The following is a 17531-nucleotide window of genomic DNA, read 5'->3' as shown; positions in this document are numbered from 1 at the left end:
GCTGATAGATGCATGCAAAGAAATGAAGAGAAACCAGATTTATTGCGACTCTGAAGCTAAAAATTCAAGAATCAGTATAGGCAAAGACAGTAAAGCAAAAAAGACTGCAAACATATAAGTGAGATGAAGATTTAGAGAACATGTAACTGGAAACAGAACATTTTTTTTTTACCACAGAAATTAAATAAGCTATTGAAGATTTACTAGAGAAACACTATCAATTATTACTCAGAAGATACAATTCCATTACAACATCATGATTTAATAAAGCACAGCATTCTGTACAATAAAGGGCCTTAACAGCTGTCTATTCTCAGCCAAACTTCTCTATAAGTGAGTTTCTCTCAACAAAAAACATGTTCAACGTTAAATCAGTAATTTAACTGATGAGAAAGTTACCATAATACCTATTTCAACATTGAACAAATCTAACCACCTACTGGACATTAATGTAAAATCCTTACAAAGAATTTGATTTAAAACTTCGCAAAATAAATTCATTAAAGCAGGTTCCCTGTGAAAATATGTAAGAATGAAAGCTAGCATAATAGCAGGTGCAGTCTTTACATTTTATTAGCCATAGAAGATACTTTTTTAAAGTCTAAGAGAGACATTAACTGTGCAAAAGCTGATGAGATTGAGAGTCTTAAATACAAGCACCTACACAGAAAGGATATTGTGTCAAAAGTCCATTAAATCTACACTTAAGAGGGTCATTTCTTTATGTAAGGATCATCTCATTTATGAATTACACACGTTATGTAGTTTAGGATCCATCTACATTACGCTTATAACTGCATGCTGCTGCTGCTGCTGCTAAGTCGCTTCCGTCGTGTCCCCTCTGTGCGACCCCATAGATGGCAGCCCACCAGGCTCCCCCGTCCCTGGGATTCTCCAGGCAAGAACACTGGAGTGGGTTGCCATTTCCTTCTCCAATGCATGGAAGTGAAAACGGAAAGTGAAGTCGCTCAGTCGTGTCCGACTCTTCGCGACCCCATGCACTGAAGCCTACCAGGCTCCTCCGTCCATGGGATTTTCCAGGCGAGAGTACTGGAGTGGGGGTGCCATTGCCTTCTCCTGTAACTGCTTAGTGATACGCTAATTCAAACTTACTGCTATGGGGGAAAAACACCATTTAATGAGACATGAAGACAAAGCACAAACCCGACTAAGGGGACTCACGCTGTGGACCACAGCACCGCTATGACCAGAGCAAGTGGGAGGACGGGGGAGGGGAGATGGATGGGCAAACGACAGCTGATTGACAACGACTGATTGACCATTGCCTGACTGACAACGACTAAGCAGACAGCAGGATGAGACAGGAAATCAAAACCAATAACGAAAGCAGACACACCGTCAGAGAAGTCCAACAGCAAGGAAAACATATACAGAACTGTTCTTTTACAAATACTCGGAAAGAAATCAAGCATGAAACCACAGAGAAATCGTCAAAGAATTTTAAATTTCAACTACTTAGTCAATGATGCAAATTATAAAAACAGCGTGTCAGAAGACCACAACATGGACTAGTTACCACTTCACATGCCGCTAAAATGATTCACAGTGAATTTAATTATATGCTGACTAACAACATAGCTAACATGAAATGAGTGGTAACGGAAACAGTGATAATGCAAGTGCAGTTACAAAGCAGAGTGTTGTACACGTGATTTCATGGGGTAAACAGCAACGCACTCACAAAACTTAAGCTAAACATGAAAGCAAGCTGGGACATGTGCTTTAGAGCCACACACTCTGTCACCAAAAGCCCTAGGACGTCATCCTGTTTTTAGACTCGGAAGAGTGAGGAAGCCCGACTTCTTCCCTGGGGCCCCCGGCTTTTAACCCGGTTTCACACATAGAGCTGGCCTGAGCGCACGGCCAGGCCCATCAGCAAGCAGACCAGTTTAGATTCTTGGGTTTTCTTCCCACCGCATGCCCTGCACCCTGCAGCCAGGCATCCCCAGTGGAAAATGTGCGGCACGGTTTTCACACGCCATGAGAGCTGCCTATGGTAACTTTCACGAAGCTGTCTGCTCCCTGAGAACAGAAACTTCCCTGCAGCTGCTGTGCCCAGCACAGGCCAGGCCCAATGTTACAGAGGCAGGCTCTGGCTGAGTTCACGATGACGTGCTAAGCCAGTGGTCCAGAACTGAACTGAACTGAATTTGTCACTGTGCCATTATGGAATGATTAAAGGCTAGGAAGTTTTAAAAATCTTAGACCTCTGAGCATAGCAAATGTACCTGATTTTCTTCTGGGTAAAAAGAGAAAAAACAAACAAACAAAAGAAAACCAATGTGCTGGGGGAGGGACGCGGCAGGGAGGAGGCAGACACATACCCCAGTCGTGATGCCCAGCTTGTCTACTTCCTGCGGCGGGCTGTGCCGCCTCCTTTGGGGCTTGGAGCGCCCACTGCTGGGCGAGCTGGAGCCGGGATACAGGCTGAGGGAGCTCATCGTTTTACAACGACGGAGGTTGCCTAAGCTCCCCCTGTCCACCCTGCTCTCAGTCTCCTTGGCCGACTGCTCTGTGTTCTTCTCTTCGATCAACCTAAAATAGAATAAAACCCGTCACCTGCCTTTGTCAGCAGAGGAGTGTGTCTGGACAACACATTTGGGCTGGCATTCTGTGTCACGATTAGCAAATTCCAGGAACAGTTGCTCAATTAACATCTCAGCAAAAAGGTTCAACTTTCCCTCTTTTGAATATTCTCAAACTTAGAATAACTTAGCACTGAGTCTCACAAAGTGGCCCCTGATCATTCACGTTTGATTGCACTTATTTACTCTAACATTCTGACGGGGCCTGGGTGGCGACTCTCTCCCTGTGAGGAGATACCTGAAGTTGACAACCTCTACCTTTTCCCTGCTCTCAGGGCAGAGATGCACGTCAGTGCCTCAAGTCTTTTCCACTGGGAGTCGGGAACTCTGTACAATCAAAACAGCGATTCACGAACAAGCTGGAGTTTCTAAACACAAGTCTGCAGACCAGATGAAGTGCTGAGTTGATCTTTCTTTTTTTTTGAGGTTGTATATGTACAAACGCATCACTTGATGAGGTTCTCCCCCAGCTTTGTGTGAGTTTCTGGATTCATGTCAATGGGCCGCATTAACCTAGAATTCACGATTACTGCTCTTCTCCCCTAATGTGTCATGGAAGATGTTATACAGCAGTTTAAATACTCGATTATGCAAATAAAATGATTTTCAAATTAAAATACAAGATTCTTACAGGAACTAAACTCTCCAGTTTCACTTCTACTTATACATCTTGAAAGTTTTTCACTGTTGATAAGTTGATGGACAGAATTTACCATTTACATCAAGTCAAGGAAAAATCACTTTTACCTGACAACTTGCTATAAAAATAAGAATATATAACCGTTCCATATTTCCTGCGGGGAAGGGGAAAGACAATCTTTCTGAGCTCGTCTGTGCTCAAACACGGCCTACAAAGCAGTCTGTCTATGGCGTCAAAAGTGCAGGCAGCACCACCTGCGTTTGCTGGTTGTGCCGTCCATCCCCTGCCTTTCCCCTAGTCCCCCCACGCTCGGCTGACAGGGACGGGCACCTCGGCCTCAGCTGACGTGATGAGAACAACCTGAGCAGCAGCTCTGCCGGGTCCTGTGCAGGACGTGGACTTGGGACAGGGGAACCGCTGTGCGGGTGTGGCACCAGGCAGGCCTCGGGGCCCCCAGCCACCCGGCTGTACCCAGACCCAAGGCCCCCTGCTCACCACGAGGCGGGCCTTTGGATTCTGTCCCCTTTTGTAAATTTTTATAACTGCCAAGACCGTGTCTAAAGAAAACATCTTAAATCTACTGATGAGATGAGAAAAACTCAAACACATGTCCTTGGACCACTGTCTTCCCACAAGCCAATCTTCACACTGTATTAAGTTAAAAAGGAAAATGAAGATCTGAGTGGGAATTTGCCAACCCCAAAACCCCAGCTTTTCTGATACAGGCGGCTTTTCACCAGAACGTGGGAGTCTCTGAGCGACACATGAGGGCGCGCCCTCAGTGCTGCAGGGTGCACGGGCCGCAGGGGACACCGCCTCGGCACCTCACCCAACTTGGGGCTCAGAGCTGAGGGGGGGACACCCCACAACGCCCCCCCCCTGCAGAGTGCTGACACCACACTGTGGACAGAACGCCCTGGCTGACTGAGCTCTAGAATCAAGGGCAATCTTGGAACTGAAAATTCTTGAGGCAGACCTGAAGTCAGTTTTCTTACTATGGAACACTCAGACTTCTCTAAGGAGAAGACAGTTCCCCAGAGAAACCGATTTTCCGGGGAGCTGGCATCAGGCGCACCCACCAGATCTCTTCGTTGATGGCGTCCAGCTGCCCCTGAAGCATCACAGTCGGAGTCTCGGCATCGTCCTGCCCTCTCGGTGACAGCTGAGTGGCCGAGCTGAAGAGGGTGACCCCGTCGCCCTCGCCGTCAGACACGCCCTCGTCACTCTCGAACGCCTGGGCCATGTTGGCCAGCACGCTGGCTTGCTGCGCGCGATCCCAGCCCTGTTCCTTCAGGGTCTGCACCTGGGCAAGAGAGGACCACGTCTCGTCAGCGACATTCAGGGCAGCTCAAGTCTATCAGGAACTGAACACAATTTTACATGGAAGCCCTGACTGAGGATAAATGGGCCATGCTTAGGAGACACTGGCATCTCTTAAGCGAGCAGTACTGAAGAAACGGGCAGGAGGAGAATTCAGTTCCCATATGGCCTGGTGACACTCAGCTCTTAGCGTGGACAGAAGGCAATCCTATGAGGTTATTCACAAGCGAGGGCTGATGGAGTCAGGGACAGAAAGCAAACATTAAAAAAAATACATCCATGCCCCCATCAGCCAGGCTGAAGGAAAATAAGGAAAAGCAATCCTTCAGCTCCACAGCCGCTGGGTCCACCTCAGCTGTCATCACTTATACTGGTTCACCGAGGAGGGCCGTCCTCGCAGGTTCCCAGCCCTCCGTTTTCCAGGCTGGTCTGAACTCCCACAGACAGGAGAGAGCAGGGGCAGCCAGCGGACAGGAGGGCCAGCCCCGCCGCAGCTCTCCTCTCGGGGCACAGGCCCTCAGCTGTTCTGGGCGGCGGCCCCTCGCACTGCAAGGGCGGCTCTGTCATCAGAGACGCACGGGAGCGTGCCTGCGGGGCCCCGTGCCACCCTCCCGCTCTCACACCTCACACCCTTCTCTCCGCAAATGTCCCCCCTGCCCCACTGTCACCCAGGTCCTGCCTTCTTTTCCCAGACATGACCTCAAAGCAACTGAGGGGCAGCCTCGAGATGCTGGCTTGCCGGCTCCCTGTCCCCCGGGGCCAGTGCCCTCACCCCCTGTCTTCATCACGACCCCTCCCCAGGGCAGGGCCACCCCCTTCGCTGGCTCCAGGACCACCTGCCATCATTCCTGCTCCACTCCAACGAACCAACTGCCTATGGGTTCACCCCCATTCACCCCCGCGCCTTCAAATCGCACAAAGGGAACCAGCAGATTCCTCCTCCAGGGCTCCCTGCAGCGCCTGCTGCGAGTCTCTGAAAGTTCCCTGGGAGCGGCCTCTACTGTCCCCCTCCCTGCCTGGTCTCCAGCTCTCTGCAAGCAGGCAGTGTGCCCCGCCCCACAGGGCAGCTCCCTGGGGGCTCTCAACCCCTGGACTGCCAGCAAAGCCCCAGAAATAAACTTCTAAGAAAGAAACGAAGGGGTGAGGGTGGACCGAGAACAAAGTTCGAGCACGGCGGCTGCTAACACTGGGGCCATCGGGGGATCCGGCTCACTGATGCTTTCTGTAAGGGTTGTGGGCACACGTCTACGTCTGTTCCTTTACACACTGCCTGTGGATGCTGTCACGCTTATTGACTAGCATGAAATGCTGCTACTCAATTATTCGTAACCAGTAAAGACATTCACTCTGAGGCCCTCTTGGGAACAGTTTTCCAACTCCTGTCCTGGAGCTTTTCCCCACACACAGACCAGGCCGGGATAGGCCCTGCCAGATGTGCCTCTTTGTAAAGGGGCCCTGGGGCTGGCTCACCTTATCCTCCAGAGCAGCCATTCTCTCCTTCAGATGAAGCTGAAGCCTCTCATCTGATTCGGACACAGACTTATCCACGGTATCAGATAAGGGTTTATTGTGTTCTTCCTTCACGTCTTCTCCCTGCCTTGCCTAAAACAGGAAAAACAAAAACTCATAAACTTCAAGAGCAAAGTACGGTCCTTCTTTTAAAAGCACCGGGGAGCCGTGACATGAGCAGCCTGTGCCCTGGTTCCCGAGGCGGTCCCCTCCCACGGCCACCTCTGGTGGGCTCTTGAGCATCACCAGAGCAGACGGACAGGTGCAGAGGGAGGCAGAGACTTCACCTGTCAAAAGTCACTCCCAATGCTTCCCTTTGGCTGAGCACCTGGGGGACCTTAATGTCACCAGCCATTACCTGTCAGAGGAGCTCGGAGAGCAAGCAGATTGACACTCAGAAACAAGCAGACTTTAAAGGGGATCGGCTTACACACACGTTGGTAGAGGAAATTCCCAGTATATAAACAGAAGCTTGAGTCTGGTTTAGGGGGTAAAATGAATTCAATTTACAAAGTAAAAGGTGAGAAAATTCATTTTGGGGAAAAAAGCCAGTGGAGATAGACATTCACATATTTTTCTTTACATGCAACATCACTTAAATTCTTTGTAATGATTGCTGTTGTTCAGTCGTGTCTGACTCTTTGTGACCCCATGGACTGCAGCATGCCAGGCTTCCCTGTCCTTCACTATCTCCCAGAAGTTGCTCAAACTCACATCCATCGGGTCAGTGATGGCATCCAACCGTCTGGTCCTCTGTCGCACCTTCTCTTCCTGCCTTCGATCTTACCTAGCATCAGGGTCTTTTCCAATCTGTCAGTTCTTCGCATAAGGTGGCCAAAGTATTAAAGCTTCAGCCTCAGAATCAGTCCTTCCAATGCATATTCAGGACTGGTTTCCTTTAGGATTGATCGGTTTGATCTCCATGCAGTCCAGGGGGACTCTCAAGAGTCTTCTCCAACACCTCAGTTCAAAAGCATTGATTCTTTGGTGCTCAGCCTTCTTTACGGTCCAACTCTCACATCCATACATGACTACTGGAAAAACCATAGCTGCAAAATAATGTCTCTGCTTTTTAATATGCTGTCTAGGTTGGTCATAGCTTTTCTCCCAATGATAATTCATATTCAGTTCAGTTCACTTGCTCAGTCGTGTCTGACTGTGCAGCCCCATGGACTGCAGCATGCCAGGCTTCCCTGTCCATCACCAACTCCCAGAACTTGCTCAAACTCATGTCCATTGAGTTGGTGATGCCGTCCAATCATCTCATCCTCTGTCACCCACTCTCTTCCTGCCTTCAATCTTTCCCGGCAACAGGGTCTTTTCCAATATGAAAATTCATATTAAAAAACTGGAAATAATTACCTCAAGCAATTTTTAAATGTAATAACAAAGTTGGCAAGTCTGTGTTTTATAAAATGAGCATCAACCTTATGGTTTAAAAAGCTGTTTTAGGACCTACTGTATAAAAAAAAAAATGGAGAGAAGATAAAAGAATGATCTATTTGAGACTGGCCCTGTGTTAGAAATTGCTGAGGCTAATTGATGGGTCATGGGTATTTATTATACTATATTATAGAAGTGGTATATGATTATACCACTTTTGTGCATGTTTGAAATTTTCCACCTTAAAAAATTAAAAAACAGGTTATTTTCTGTTAAAACAAAGTCGTCTCCAGCAACACAGTTCGAAAGCATCAATTCTTCAGTGCTCAGCCTTCTTTATGGTCCAATTCTCACACCCATACGTAACTACTGGAAAAACGACAGCTTTGACTATATGGACCTTTGTCGCAAAGTGATATCTCTACTTCTCAATATGCTGTCTAGGTTTGTCATAGCTTTCCAAGGAGCAAGCATTTTTGAATCTCATGGCTGTAGTCACCGTCTGCAGTGATTTTTGTGCCCAAGGAAACAAAACCTCTCACAGCTTCCACAGTAAGGCATCGGCATTCAAATATTTTTAAAGCAAAACAAAAGTTTACTTTGAACTGGCTTAGTCATAAACAGCATCCCGAGCTCAACAGCCTCTGAGCAGCTGTTCTGCAAGTAAGGAAGTGCACCCCTGATCGGAAGACATTGAGCTCTCTGCCTAAGCGGGGAGGGCGCCTCACCGTGGGTCTCACCATGGGAGTCAGAACCACTGCCCGCTGGGAGCCCACGTCTGAGGCTCTGCAGTCCAGGCCCAAGAACACAGGCATGCTGGGGACAGTACTGACACGTGAGGCTTTAAAATCCTCAGAAAACAATAGCATATGGTACGTAGTATTTTCTGATCTGCCTTTGGCAGCCACTATTTTGTATATCATAATGCGCTCCACCTCATACATTTCAATGACTTTCTAGTGCTTTATTTTTGTGGTGGGGCCAATGCCAAAGCCTTTGACTGTGTGGATCACAATAAACTGTGGAAAATTCTGAAAGAGATGGGAATACCAGACCACCTGACCTGCCTCCTGAGAAACCTGTATGCAGGTCAGGAAGCAACAGTCAGAACTGGACATGGAACAACAGACTGGTTCCAAATAGGAAAAGGAGTACATCAAGGCTGTATATTGTCACCTTGCTTATTTAACTTCTATGCAGAGTACATCATGAGGAACGCTGGGCTGGGAGAAGCACAAGCTGGAATCAAGATTGCCAGGAGAAATATCAATAACCTCAGATATGCAGATGACACCACCCTTATGGCAGAAAGTGAAGAGGAACTCAAAGGCCTCTTGATGAAAGTGAAAGAGGAGAGTGAAAAGGTTGGCTTGAAGCTCAACATTCAGAAAATGAAGATCATGGCATCTGGTCCCATCACTTCATGGGAAATAGATGGGGAAACAGTGGAAACAGTGTCAGACTTTATTTTTTTGGGCTCCAAAATCACTGCAGATGCTGATTGCAGCCAGGAAATTAAAAGCTGCTTACTCCTTGGAAGGAAAGTTATGACCAACCTAGATAGCACATTAAAAAGCAGAGACATTACTTTGCCAACCAAGGTCTGTCTAGTCAAGGCTATGGTTTTTCCCGTGGTCATGTATGGATGTGAGAGTTGGACTGGGAAGAAAGCTGAGCACCGAAGAATTGATGCTTTTGAACTGTGGTGCTGGAGAAGACTCTTGAGAGTCCCTTGGACTGCAAGGAGATCCAACCAGTCCATTCTCAAGGAGATCAGTTCTGGGGGTTCATTGGAAGGACTGATGCTAAAGCTGAAACTCCAATACTCTGGCCACCTCATGCGACGAGTTGACTCACTGGAAAAGAGTCTGATGCTGGGAGGGATTGGGGGTGGGAGGAGACGGGGACGACAGAGAATGAGATGGCTGGATGGCATCACCAACTCGATGGACATGAGTTTGAGTGAACTCCGGGAGTTGGTGATGGACAGGGAGGCCTGGTGTGCTGTGATTCATGGGGTCGCAAAGAGTCGGACACGACTGAACAACTGAACTGAACGTGTTCCACCTCATATATTTCAATGACTTCCTAGTGCTTTATTTTTGTGGTGGAGCCAATGATACACTTTGGCACACACCGGCCCGACTCACTTTTTTTGAGAGAAGCCAGATTTGGTTTTCCTGGTTAAGTCCTGATTATCTGAGACCACACGGGAACAGGAGCGAGTAAGGCTCACCAAAGCATAGGAAGGACAATCCCTAACCAGACCGGAACTCTAACCCTGCCTCTTGTCACAGTGACCCAGTTCTCAACAGGCAGCCCGCTGCCCTGAAGTTCCCTGCTGCTCTCTGCTCTTTCAGTAAAAACGCTAACAAGCCAACAGAGTCACGCTCAAGTAAAACAAGGGAGTCAGGAGAGGAATTCCACAAAATTGTTAAACCAAGTTCCACATAATTCAAACCTGGAAGTTGCAGTCACCCCCAATTTTTAAAAAATGTATTTCCTTCCAGTACAGCTGATTTACCATGACGTACATCCACACTTTTGAACGCAATGTTTTAGGGTCATAAGAACTTTACACGGGGACTTGATTTTCAACATGGGAGTCACATGAAAAGGTCTTTCTTTACCTTCCCTCCTCAGTAATGCAATGCTATAAAAGTCAGACACAGTTCAGTAAAGGCCATTACCTGTCGATGCATAGAATCCTCATTTGCGATTTCATTTTCAAGTTTATCATTGAAGTCATGCACACAGGCAGCTTCGCGCTGTGCGGCGAGGGAGCGTTTCGCTAGGGTAGTGATTCTCTTTTCCATGTCCTCCGTCTGGGCCATGGCCTACACCGGGCATTGCAGAGGAGAAAAGGTAAGCCGTTATCATGGAACACTCCGATACACTTAAGAGTAACAAAACTGGACTAAATCCTAAGTTTCAAATCAAACATAAAGTTAGCGTCCTCAAAATTAAACTCCTAGACGTGGCAGTTTTCTCGGACGTGAGCAAAAACGCACCTACCTCAAAGGTCACATTTGCCACGATGGGCAGCCATCTGTCTGAATGTTCTGTCTGGCCACTCGGTTTACCAAGCTTCTTTGCTATATAATAAATCCAAACAGCAAACAAAAAGTATACTAAACTACCCTGTTATTGCAAGAATTCCAGGAGGGAAGGTATCTGGCATGAAGTCAGGACCTCTGTCTGCTACACCATACAGGCGGACGTGATCCAGAACAGGGAGGGACCTACAACAGACCCAAGAGGGAGCTCTGAGGCTCGTTTCCTCGGGTAAAAGTTGGAAAAATCTCATGCAATTTCCTCAAAATTAAAGTAAGACTATTAACGAGTGGAAACAGAAGTCAAAGTGTAACACAACTGGAAGCAGCCTTCTCAAGCAGAATTAAACCACATGTATGAAATGCTCAAACTAGGACCAGAACTTGCTGCTGGTGCAACTCCTGTCTGCCAGCTCAAAATCCATTTCGGGTCCCTCTGCGGTCACTAAGTAACCAATGTGGGCCAAGTCCTAATATTAAAAGTGAAAGGTCTTAAAAACGCTTTTTCCAGAATTATCAGCGTATTAAACTCTGCCACCTAATCTCCTCCTGTTGCCAAAGAGTAGTGTGAGAAGGTTATACAAACATGTGCAAATATTTCTGTTTTGAGTTCTCACACAGAATTCCTCACACCAAGCTACTAAACAAGTACACCTGCTGGAACACATACTGGAGGGGCTCTGTCTGAGACGGTGTCACAGGGGAGGGGTGGGGCAGGGTGGGCGCTGTCTGTCTGCATACAGAGGACAGGTGAGGCTCACAGGAGGAGGCCTGAACCCCCAGCACTCTTCTGTTTTCACAGTGACCGTTAGGTAGTTTCTCATAAATCATGACACCCGCAGACACGACCGCCAGAAACATCAGGATTCTACACGGTTACACAGCTTGGGCCTGAGGACCTGAGGGTGAGCAAACGCCACTCGACTGGTCTGACCCCCGGGATCACCGTCACACATCCCTGTCAAGGAGCGGAACCTCAGCAAACCAGAGAAAACGGCCAGGCAAGCTGCCTCGGCAGAGCCCACACAGCATGCTCCCATCTCTCCGAGAGAACGGCCTCCACAGACGTCACCAGACTCGCCTGAGCGAATCAGAAGGAAATCTCAGCATCGTCAGAAATACATTCGACAGGCAGGTGTGGGGGATGAACTGGGAGACTGGGACTGGCATATATACACTGCTGATACTACGCATCAAGTCAAGAGCGAGTAAGGACCTAGTGTACAGCACAGGGAAGGCTCCTCAGTGCTCTGCGGTGAAGGAAATGGGTAGGAAATCTAAACAACAGGGATATATGTAGATATATATATACACATATACATGACTGATTTAGTTTGCTGCACAGCAGAAATTGACCCAGCAGTGTAAAGCAACTACATGCTACGAAATGAATGAACGGATAAATGAATGTTTTAAAAGGAACACACTGGGCCCCCTAGAACTTGTAGGAATGAGGAGTCCACACCCAGGGTGCAGCACAGCGCAAGGGCTACCCTCATGTTGGTCCACTGCCAACGGACCGCCTGGATCAGGCCTCTTCTACCCCAGAGACCTTGACACAGAGGCAGGGAGACAGCCTGTCGTGTCTCGCCAGAGCTCTGCTCTTACTCGCGCAGCCATCCCGAGGCTGAGATCACCGGGAGAACAAGGGACCCACAACCACCTCAGGGCAACAGACACGGCCGCCGTCACTCACTTCGCGGACATCCCGCTCCAGTTTCCTGTTCACTTCCTTGGACTTGAGGAGTTTCTTCCTGGCCGTGTCCAGGTCCTCCTCCAGCTCTCTCATGTGGGCAGAGAGAGCTGCCAGGTGCTCTTCCATCTGGCTCTGCTCCCGCAACTGCTTGTCTATGACTTCCTGGAGCTCGCTTATCTTAGCCAGGGTTTGCTCGTGGCTTAGAGAGCCGTCGGACGATCTCTAAGGGGGAAAGGAAGCCTTAGAGAGCCTTGTTTTTGGAGGGAGGGAACACAGCACTTCCGGGAAATCGGTGAGGTCAAAACTGCCTTCTGCACTTGGGAGTTCACAGGACCCTCACGGCTGCTCAGACCTACATGGTGCATTGGTGATGCTGTCCATCCCGATTAGAACCGGGTGATTAGAGTCAGACTTTGTCTTCTCCTGGACAAAGGGGTGCTTAAGAGATCTGCAGCTCTGAGCCACAAGTCTAGTTTGCTAGTTATTAAAATACCCCAGGTGGGCGGGTCCTCAATCAGAACGCTAAATAGCATGTGATGCCCACCACTACAGCCTTCATACTTTTTTAAAATGAAAGGATACAAATGACAAACCCATAACTGAAATTACACGATGACTGATCAAACTTACCTCTTTATGTGTAGCACCTAATTCTTCTTATAACAAACGACACCTTTCGTGTGCTATATGTAATCGCTCTCTCAACTCAAATAAAAGGGGTCGAGTCACTGTGTGTTGATGTGTGTATACACGTTAGTGCACTCCTCATTCTATGCTCACCCTAATACATGGCTACTGTAACAGAGTATCTTTAATGGCTCTCATTGATCTTAACATCAAGAAAATCTGCTTGTTAACAGCTTTAAATTCTAAGTTTGAGAGAACAAATGTTATCCTAAATTAATTCTAGTACCCAGTTTTTAACTGCAAATTGATATACAGAATATAATAAATCTTGAGACATTTATGCCAACTAATACTTTTTAACTGGGGGCTTCCCAGGTGGCTCAGTGGTAAAGAATCTGCCTGCCAATGCAAGAGGGCAGGTGCAATCCCTGGGTCGCGAAGATCCCCTAGAGTAGAAGATGGCCACCCACTCCAGTATTCTTGCCTGGGAAGCCCCATGAAGAGAGGAGCGTGGTGGGCTACAGTCCACAGGGTCGCAAAGATACGGACATGCCTGAGCCATATAAAACTGACATCTTACAGAAAAAATGTATTTACAAGAATTCAAGAAGCTCAAAAGTCAACTAGTTACATAAATACATGCATCATCCACCTAACAAGGCAGCAAGTGTACAAATCCAGGAGGTTTGGGTGGCTGGTACCTTCTCATCCAGGGCCTTGTGGTGGTCAAAAAGAAATTTCAGCGCCCTGAGCACCTCCACCTCGCTGGTCATGCTGGCTGGGGGCTGCTCCTGCTGCTTGCCCGCCGTCATCTGGAGGGACGGCATGTTCTGGGAAACCAGGAACTCCAGGTGCTCCAGCAGCAGCTGCAGGGCGGGGCCAAAGGAGCACCTTCAACCTCACACTTGCATTCAGGGTCAGTAACTCCTCTCAGCCTCATGCTAAAGCCGAAACCATGCTAAGGCACATCGGAATCCTGCCAGTTCTGTCTAAAGCTAGGGTGGACTTCCCAGGTGGCCCAGTAGTTAAGACTCCACACTTCTGCAGGGTCATGGGTTTTAATCCCTGGTTGGGGAACTAAGATCCCACAAAAAGTGTAGCGTGGACAAAAATGTAAGTGAAGAGAACTCCCCCTTGAATGTACTAAAATTACATTAGCTCTCATCATAAATTTGAAGCAAGGTATGAGAACCCCGAACTGATCCACGCCAGTCTGCTCAGTGGGAAGATGTGAAAAATGACTTTAAAATCAGACAGAATTTAAAGTCACTAACACGGAGCCCAGTGGTGACCCCCGCGGGGCAAATGTCAACATGTGAGAATCCCCCTACTGACCCTGGTGTTGTTTCTTTCGGCTCTGAGCTCGGCGAGTTCTTCTTCCCTTTCCAGGAGCTGCTTCTTGTATACATTTACCTCCTCGTTAGAAGCTGGAGACTTCTAGAAAACAATTAAATGAGTCACTAAATGCAAACACAAGTTAAAAAGAGAGCGAGACAATGAAGACTGACCCTGTCAAGTCTCTCCAGGCTCCACACAAAGGATCTCCCTGCCCCCCCACAGAAGAGGGGGTCTGCCGACCCCAAGACCACACACGCCACCACAACACAGACCGGCCATCAGCCTCCACCACGACCTGGCCGGCACGTGGCAAGGGAGAACCCAGAATCCAAGCCTGCCTTCTCAACACCCAGGGACGTCTGAGAAACGTTCCTAAACATAAACCTAACAACAAAGTGGATGAAGAGATTCTTAAACGACACACAGACAAGTGACCTAGAATCACGGGGGAGAGTGAAGAAGAACAGTAAGGTCTACAAGGCCACCAGGCTTTGGAGTGTTCCTCTGGGAAAAAGGCTGATGGCACCCCAAGGCCATCTGTTAGCTTGACTCCACTGAAGTCACACAGTCATTCAATAAACTGGTTAAAATGTTAAACTCATGTTATATGTATTTTACCACAATTTGCGTGCACGCGGGGCCGTCCACGTGGTGAACTTGCTCAAATTGAACCACACGGCGTCATCCATTCTTCTGTTTTTCTTGGCACAGATACAAAAATCCTGGGCTACATATCCCCTATTCCATACTGAGTATGCAGCACCCAGAGTAGTGCCCTACACTTGTAAGAGGCATGCAGTAGACATGTGAAGCCATGAGGGTGTATGTTATACACGTAAGCAGTAGGTACCCATCATTAAAATCCTGGACACACTGGTCTGTGCTTTGTAAGACAGGGGACGTTAAGGGGCTTAGCCTTTCTGCTTCAAGGACTGACTCTCTAGCTCGATCCACACGCTCCAGAGACTCCTCCAGCCAGTGTTTCCCTTTTTTGTAAGACAGGGGACGTTAAGGGGCTTAGCCTTTCTGCTTCAAGGACTGGCTCTCTAGCTCAGTCCACGTGGCCCAGAGACTCCTCCAGCCAGTGTTTCCCTTCTTGTGGGGCCCCCGCCCATCCTCTGTGCAGCACCTGCCCAACCTCTTACAAGATCAACCTGCTGGGGTCGATCCTGCCCACTAAGGTCAAAACGCCCTGCCCAGCAGGGCCCACAACCAAGCTAACAAAAGGAAACACAACCCCAACGCTTCGCCGGGTGAGGGCCAATCTGACGGGCCCAGCCCCCGGCTGCTCTCACCTCAGGGCACTCTGCTTCCAGGACTCGGTCCGAGGCCAAGCTCCTCCTTGTCTTGGCCTTTGCTTTGGGGTTGCAGCACTGGAATAACGCCCACAGGCGGGCCCTTCTGCGACCCATCCTCGCGGATAGGGGCAGACCCCCACTCAGGGCAACTGCTGTTTCACAGTAGGATACCTCAGCTCCTGAGCTATCACCACTGATCTCACACTATGACCACCGCTCTCACACACACACTGCTCTCACACACACTGCTCTCACACACACCGCTCTCACACTATGACCACCAGGACCACTGTCTCAAGGAGAAATGGCACGAAGTCTCTGCCCCCAGCACGTCTCCCAGGAGCACGGAACCAGAACCCACTCAGTCACAAGGGGTTCCATGGTAACAGGGGGGCTGGGCTCGGGCCCACCATCAACGGTGCAGAGCGGGGGAGGGGCTGCCAAAAAGATGGCAGGTGAGTGTGGGGTACGGGAGAGAGAAGGCCGTGCCAACAGCTCAGGCCCACCGCCAAACATGACCCTGCAAGGTACTGGTCACAGTCGGACCGAACAGTTGAAACTGCTTCAGAAACCACCACCACTAGGAATGAGCATGTCTTCTAAGTGGCCTTCTGCCCCCTCCACCCCCCAAACAAGCCTTCAGTGAGGCTACAGAAAGGGTACCCCTGAACTCAAGGGCATCCCCAGAACCCACCCTGCTGAGAAGGACTCACCACGCCAGCCGCCCCTCACTCTCACCCTGAGCTAAGTCCTCCCTGACTGACTCCCTCACTCGAGCTCAGCAAGGGATTGACCAACCTCGCTCCAGGCACTTAAAATGAACCCACAGTGGGTACAGGGGTTCATTTAACCTGCTGCGAACTCGCCCTCTTAACTTCGACCCTGGGCTACCAGATGACTCTGACCCGTGGGGGCTGCATGGTGGAGGTCTGGGGTGCCCCTGACTCGAGCCGCAGCAGCCAGCGCCTCCCAGACCCTGCCAGATGCTGCCTCTCCCTCCGCCCCCGAGTCTCCCACCCCCTCTCCTGGCCCCACTCCCACCCAGAGTGGTGGCTCTCCACTCGCCAGGGCACAGGCCACACTGCTCCTGGCTCAGCCCGGACCTCTGCTATCACTTGAGGACCTCAGGCCCCGGGGTGCTTGGGGTCCTATATCCACCCATCTCAGCAATTACAGACTCTGGGAAAGACAGAGGACAGTTTGGGGTCCCTCCCGCAGGTCACCCTGAACACGTTCTCTTTTTTTGGCTTTATCTACTGGAGTTCTCTGAGATGTCTTTTTGATACCTCAACTACTGCTTTCAAAAAGACTGTAAAATCACTGTGCTCAACTTTAAGAATAAAATCTTCATTTTCAACCTTAAAATGAAACTGGAGGCAAGACTAAACGCAGTCAATTTTTCAAACTGAAAAAGAAAACCCACATGTGACCACGTCACAGAATACAGGTCACATAACCCCTCCCTCAGCCTTCTCCACCCCCAGCAGCCCATCATCACAAGGCCCGCTCTGGGCCGGCATGGACAGGGGAAGTGACCTGGCCGGCTCCTCTGTCCCCAGGCTGCATGGGCCGCTTGTTCCACCTTCTTCACAAGGTGGAACTGAAGGCACTGAAACAGCCCAGGCAAGCTGGGGATTCTGATCAGAAACACAACCGTGGGTACTAGGCAAGGACCCCTGGTTCTTGTTTACCCCGGTAGCAAATAAAGATGATCAATACAATCACTGTGACTGTTACATGTGGCTTCAGATAAGAGAAGACACCCAGGGCGTCCCCACTTCCAGTTGCAGACGCAAGCAGCTTGTAGGGCAGCCCACCGAGAGCTAGAAAAGCTAAACACAATTTAAAGGAGGTCCTTGAAAGTGAGAGTGAAGTCGCTCAGTCGTGTCCGACTCTTTGCGACCCTTTAGACTGTAGCCTACCAGGCTCCACCGTCCATGGGATTTTCCAGGCAACAGTACTGGAATGGATTGCCATTTCCTTCTCCAGGGGATCTTCCCAACCCAGGGCTCAAACCCGGGTGTCCCACATTGCAGACAGATGCTTTACAGTCTGAGCCAG

General features: G+C 49.2%; 1 protein-coding gene across 1 annotated transcript in view; it reads right to left on the bottom strand.

The window, feature by feature from the left end:
- LOC148775898 (liprin-alpha-1-like) overlaps nucleotides 1-17531 on the bottom strand; it is a 75923-nt gene that overhangs the window by 4810 nt on the left and 53582 nt on the right. Inside the window, exons 3-9 of the mRNA XM_088842833.1 lie at nucleotides 14170-14271; nucleotides 13536-13700; nucleotides 12208-12429; nucleotides 10149-10295; nucleotides 6037-6168; nucleotides 4326-4549; nucleotides 2346-2556 (exon numbers count right to left, since the gene is read on the bottom strand). Coding sequence (XP_088698959.1) covers nucleotides 2346-2556; nucleotides 4326-4549; nucleotides 6037-6168; nucleotides 10149-10295; nucleotides 12208-12429; nucleotides 13536-13700; nucleotides 14170-14271 — 1203 coding nt within the window. The remainder of the gene's footprint in view (nucleotides 1-2345; nucleotides 2557-4325; nucleotides 4550-6036; nucleotides 6169-10148; nucleotides 10296-12207; nucleotides 12430-13535; nucleotides 13701-14169; nucleotides 14272-17531) is intronic.

This window comes from Moschus berezovskii, chromosome 13 (genome assembly GCF_049115385.1).
Source record: "Moschus berezovskii isolate FMDL1 chromosome 13, NW_MosBer_1.0, whole genome shotgun sequence".
Lineage (NCBI taxonomy): Eukaryota > Metazoa > Chordata > Mammalia > Artiodactyla > Moschidae > Moschus > Moschus berezovskii.
This window is presented reverse-complemented; position numbering and strand designations above follow the sequence as displayed.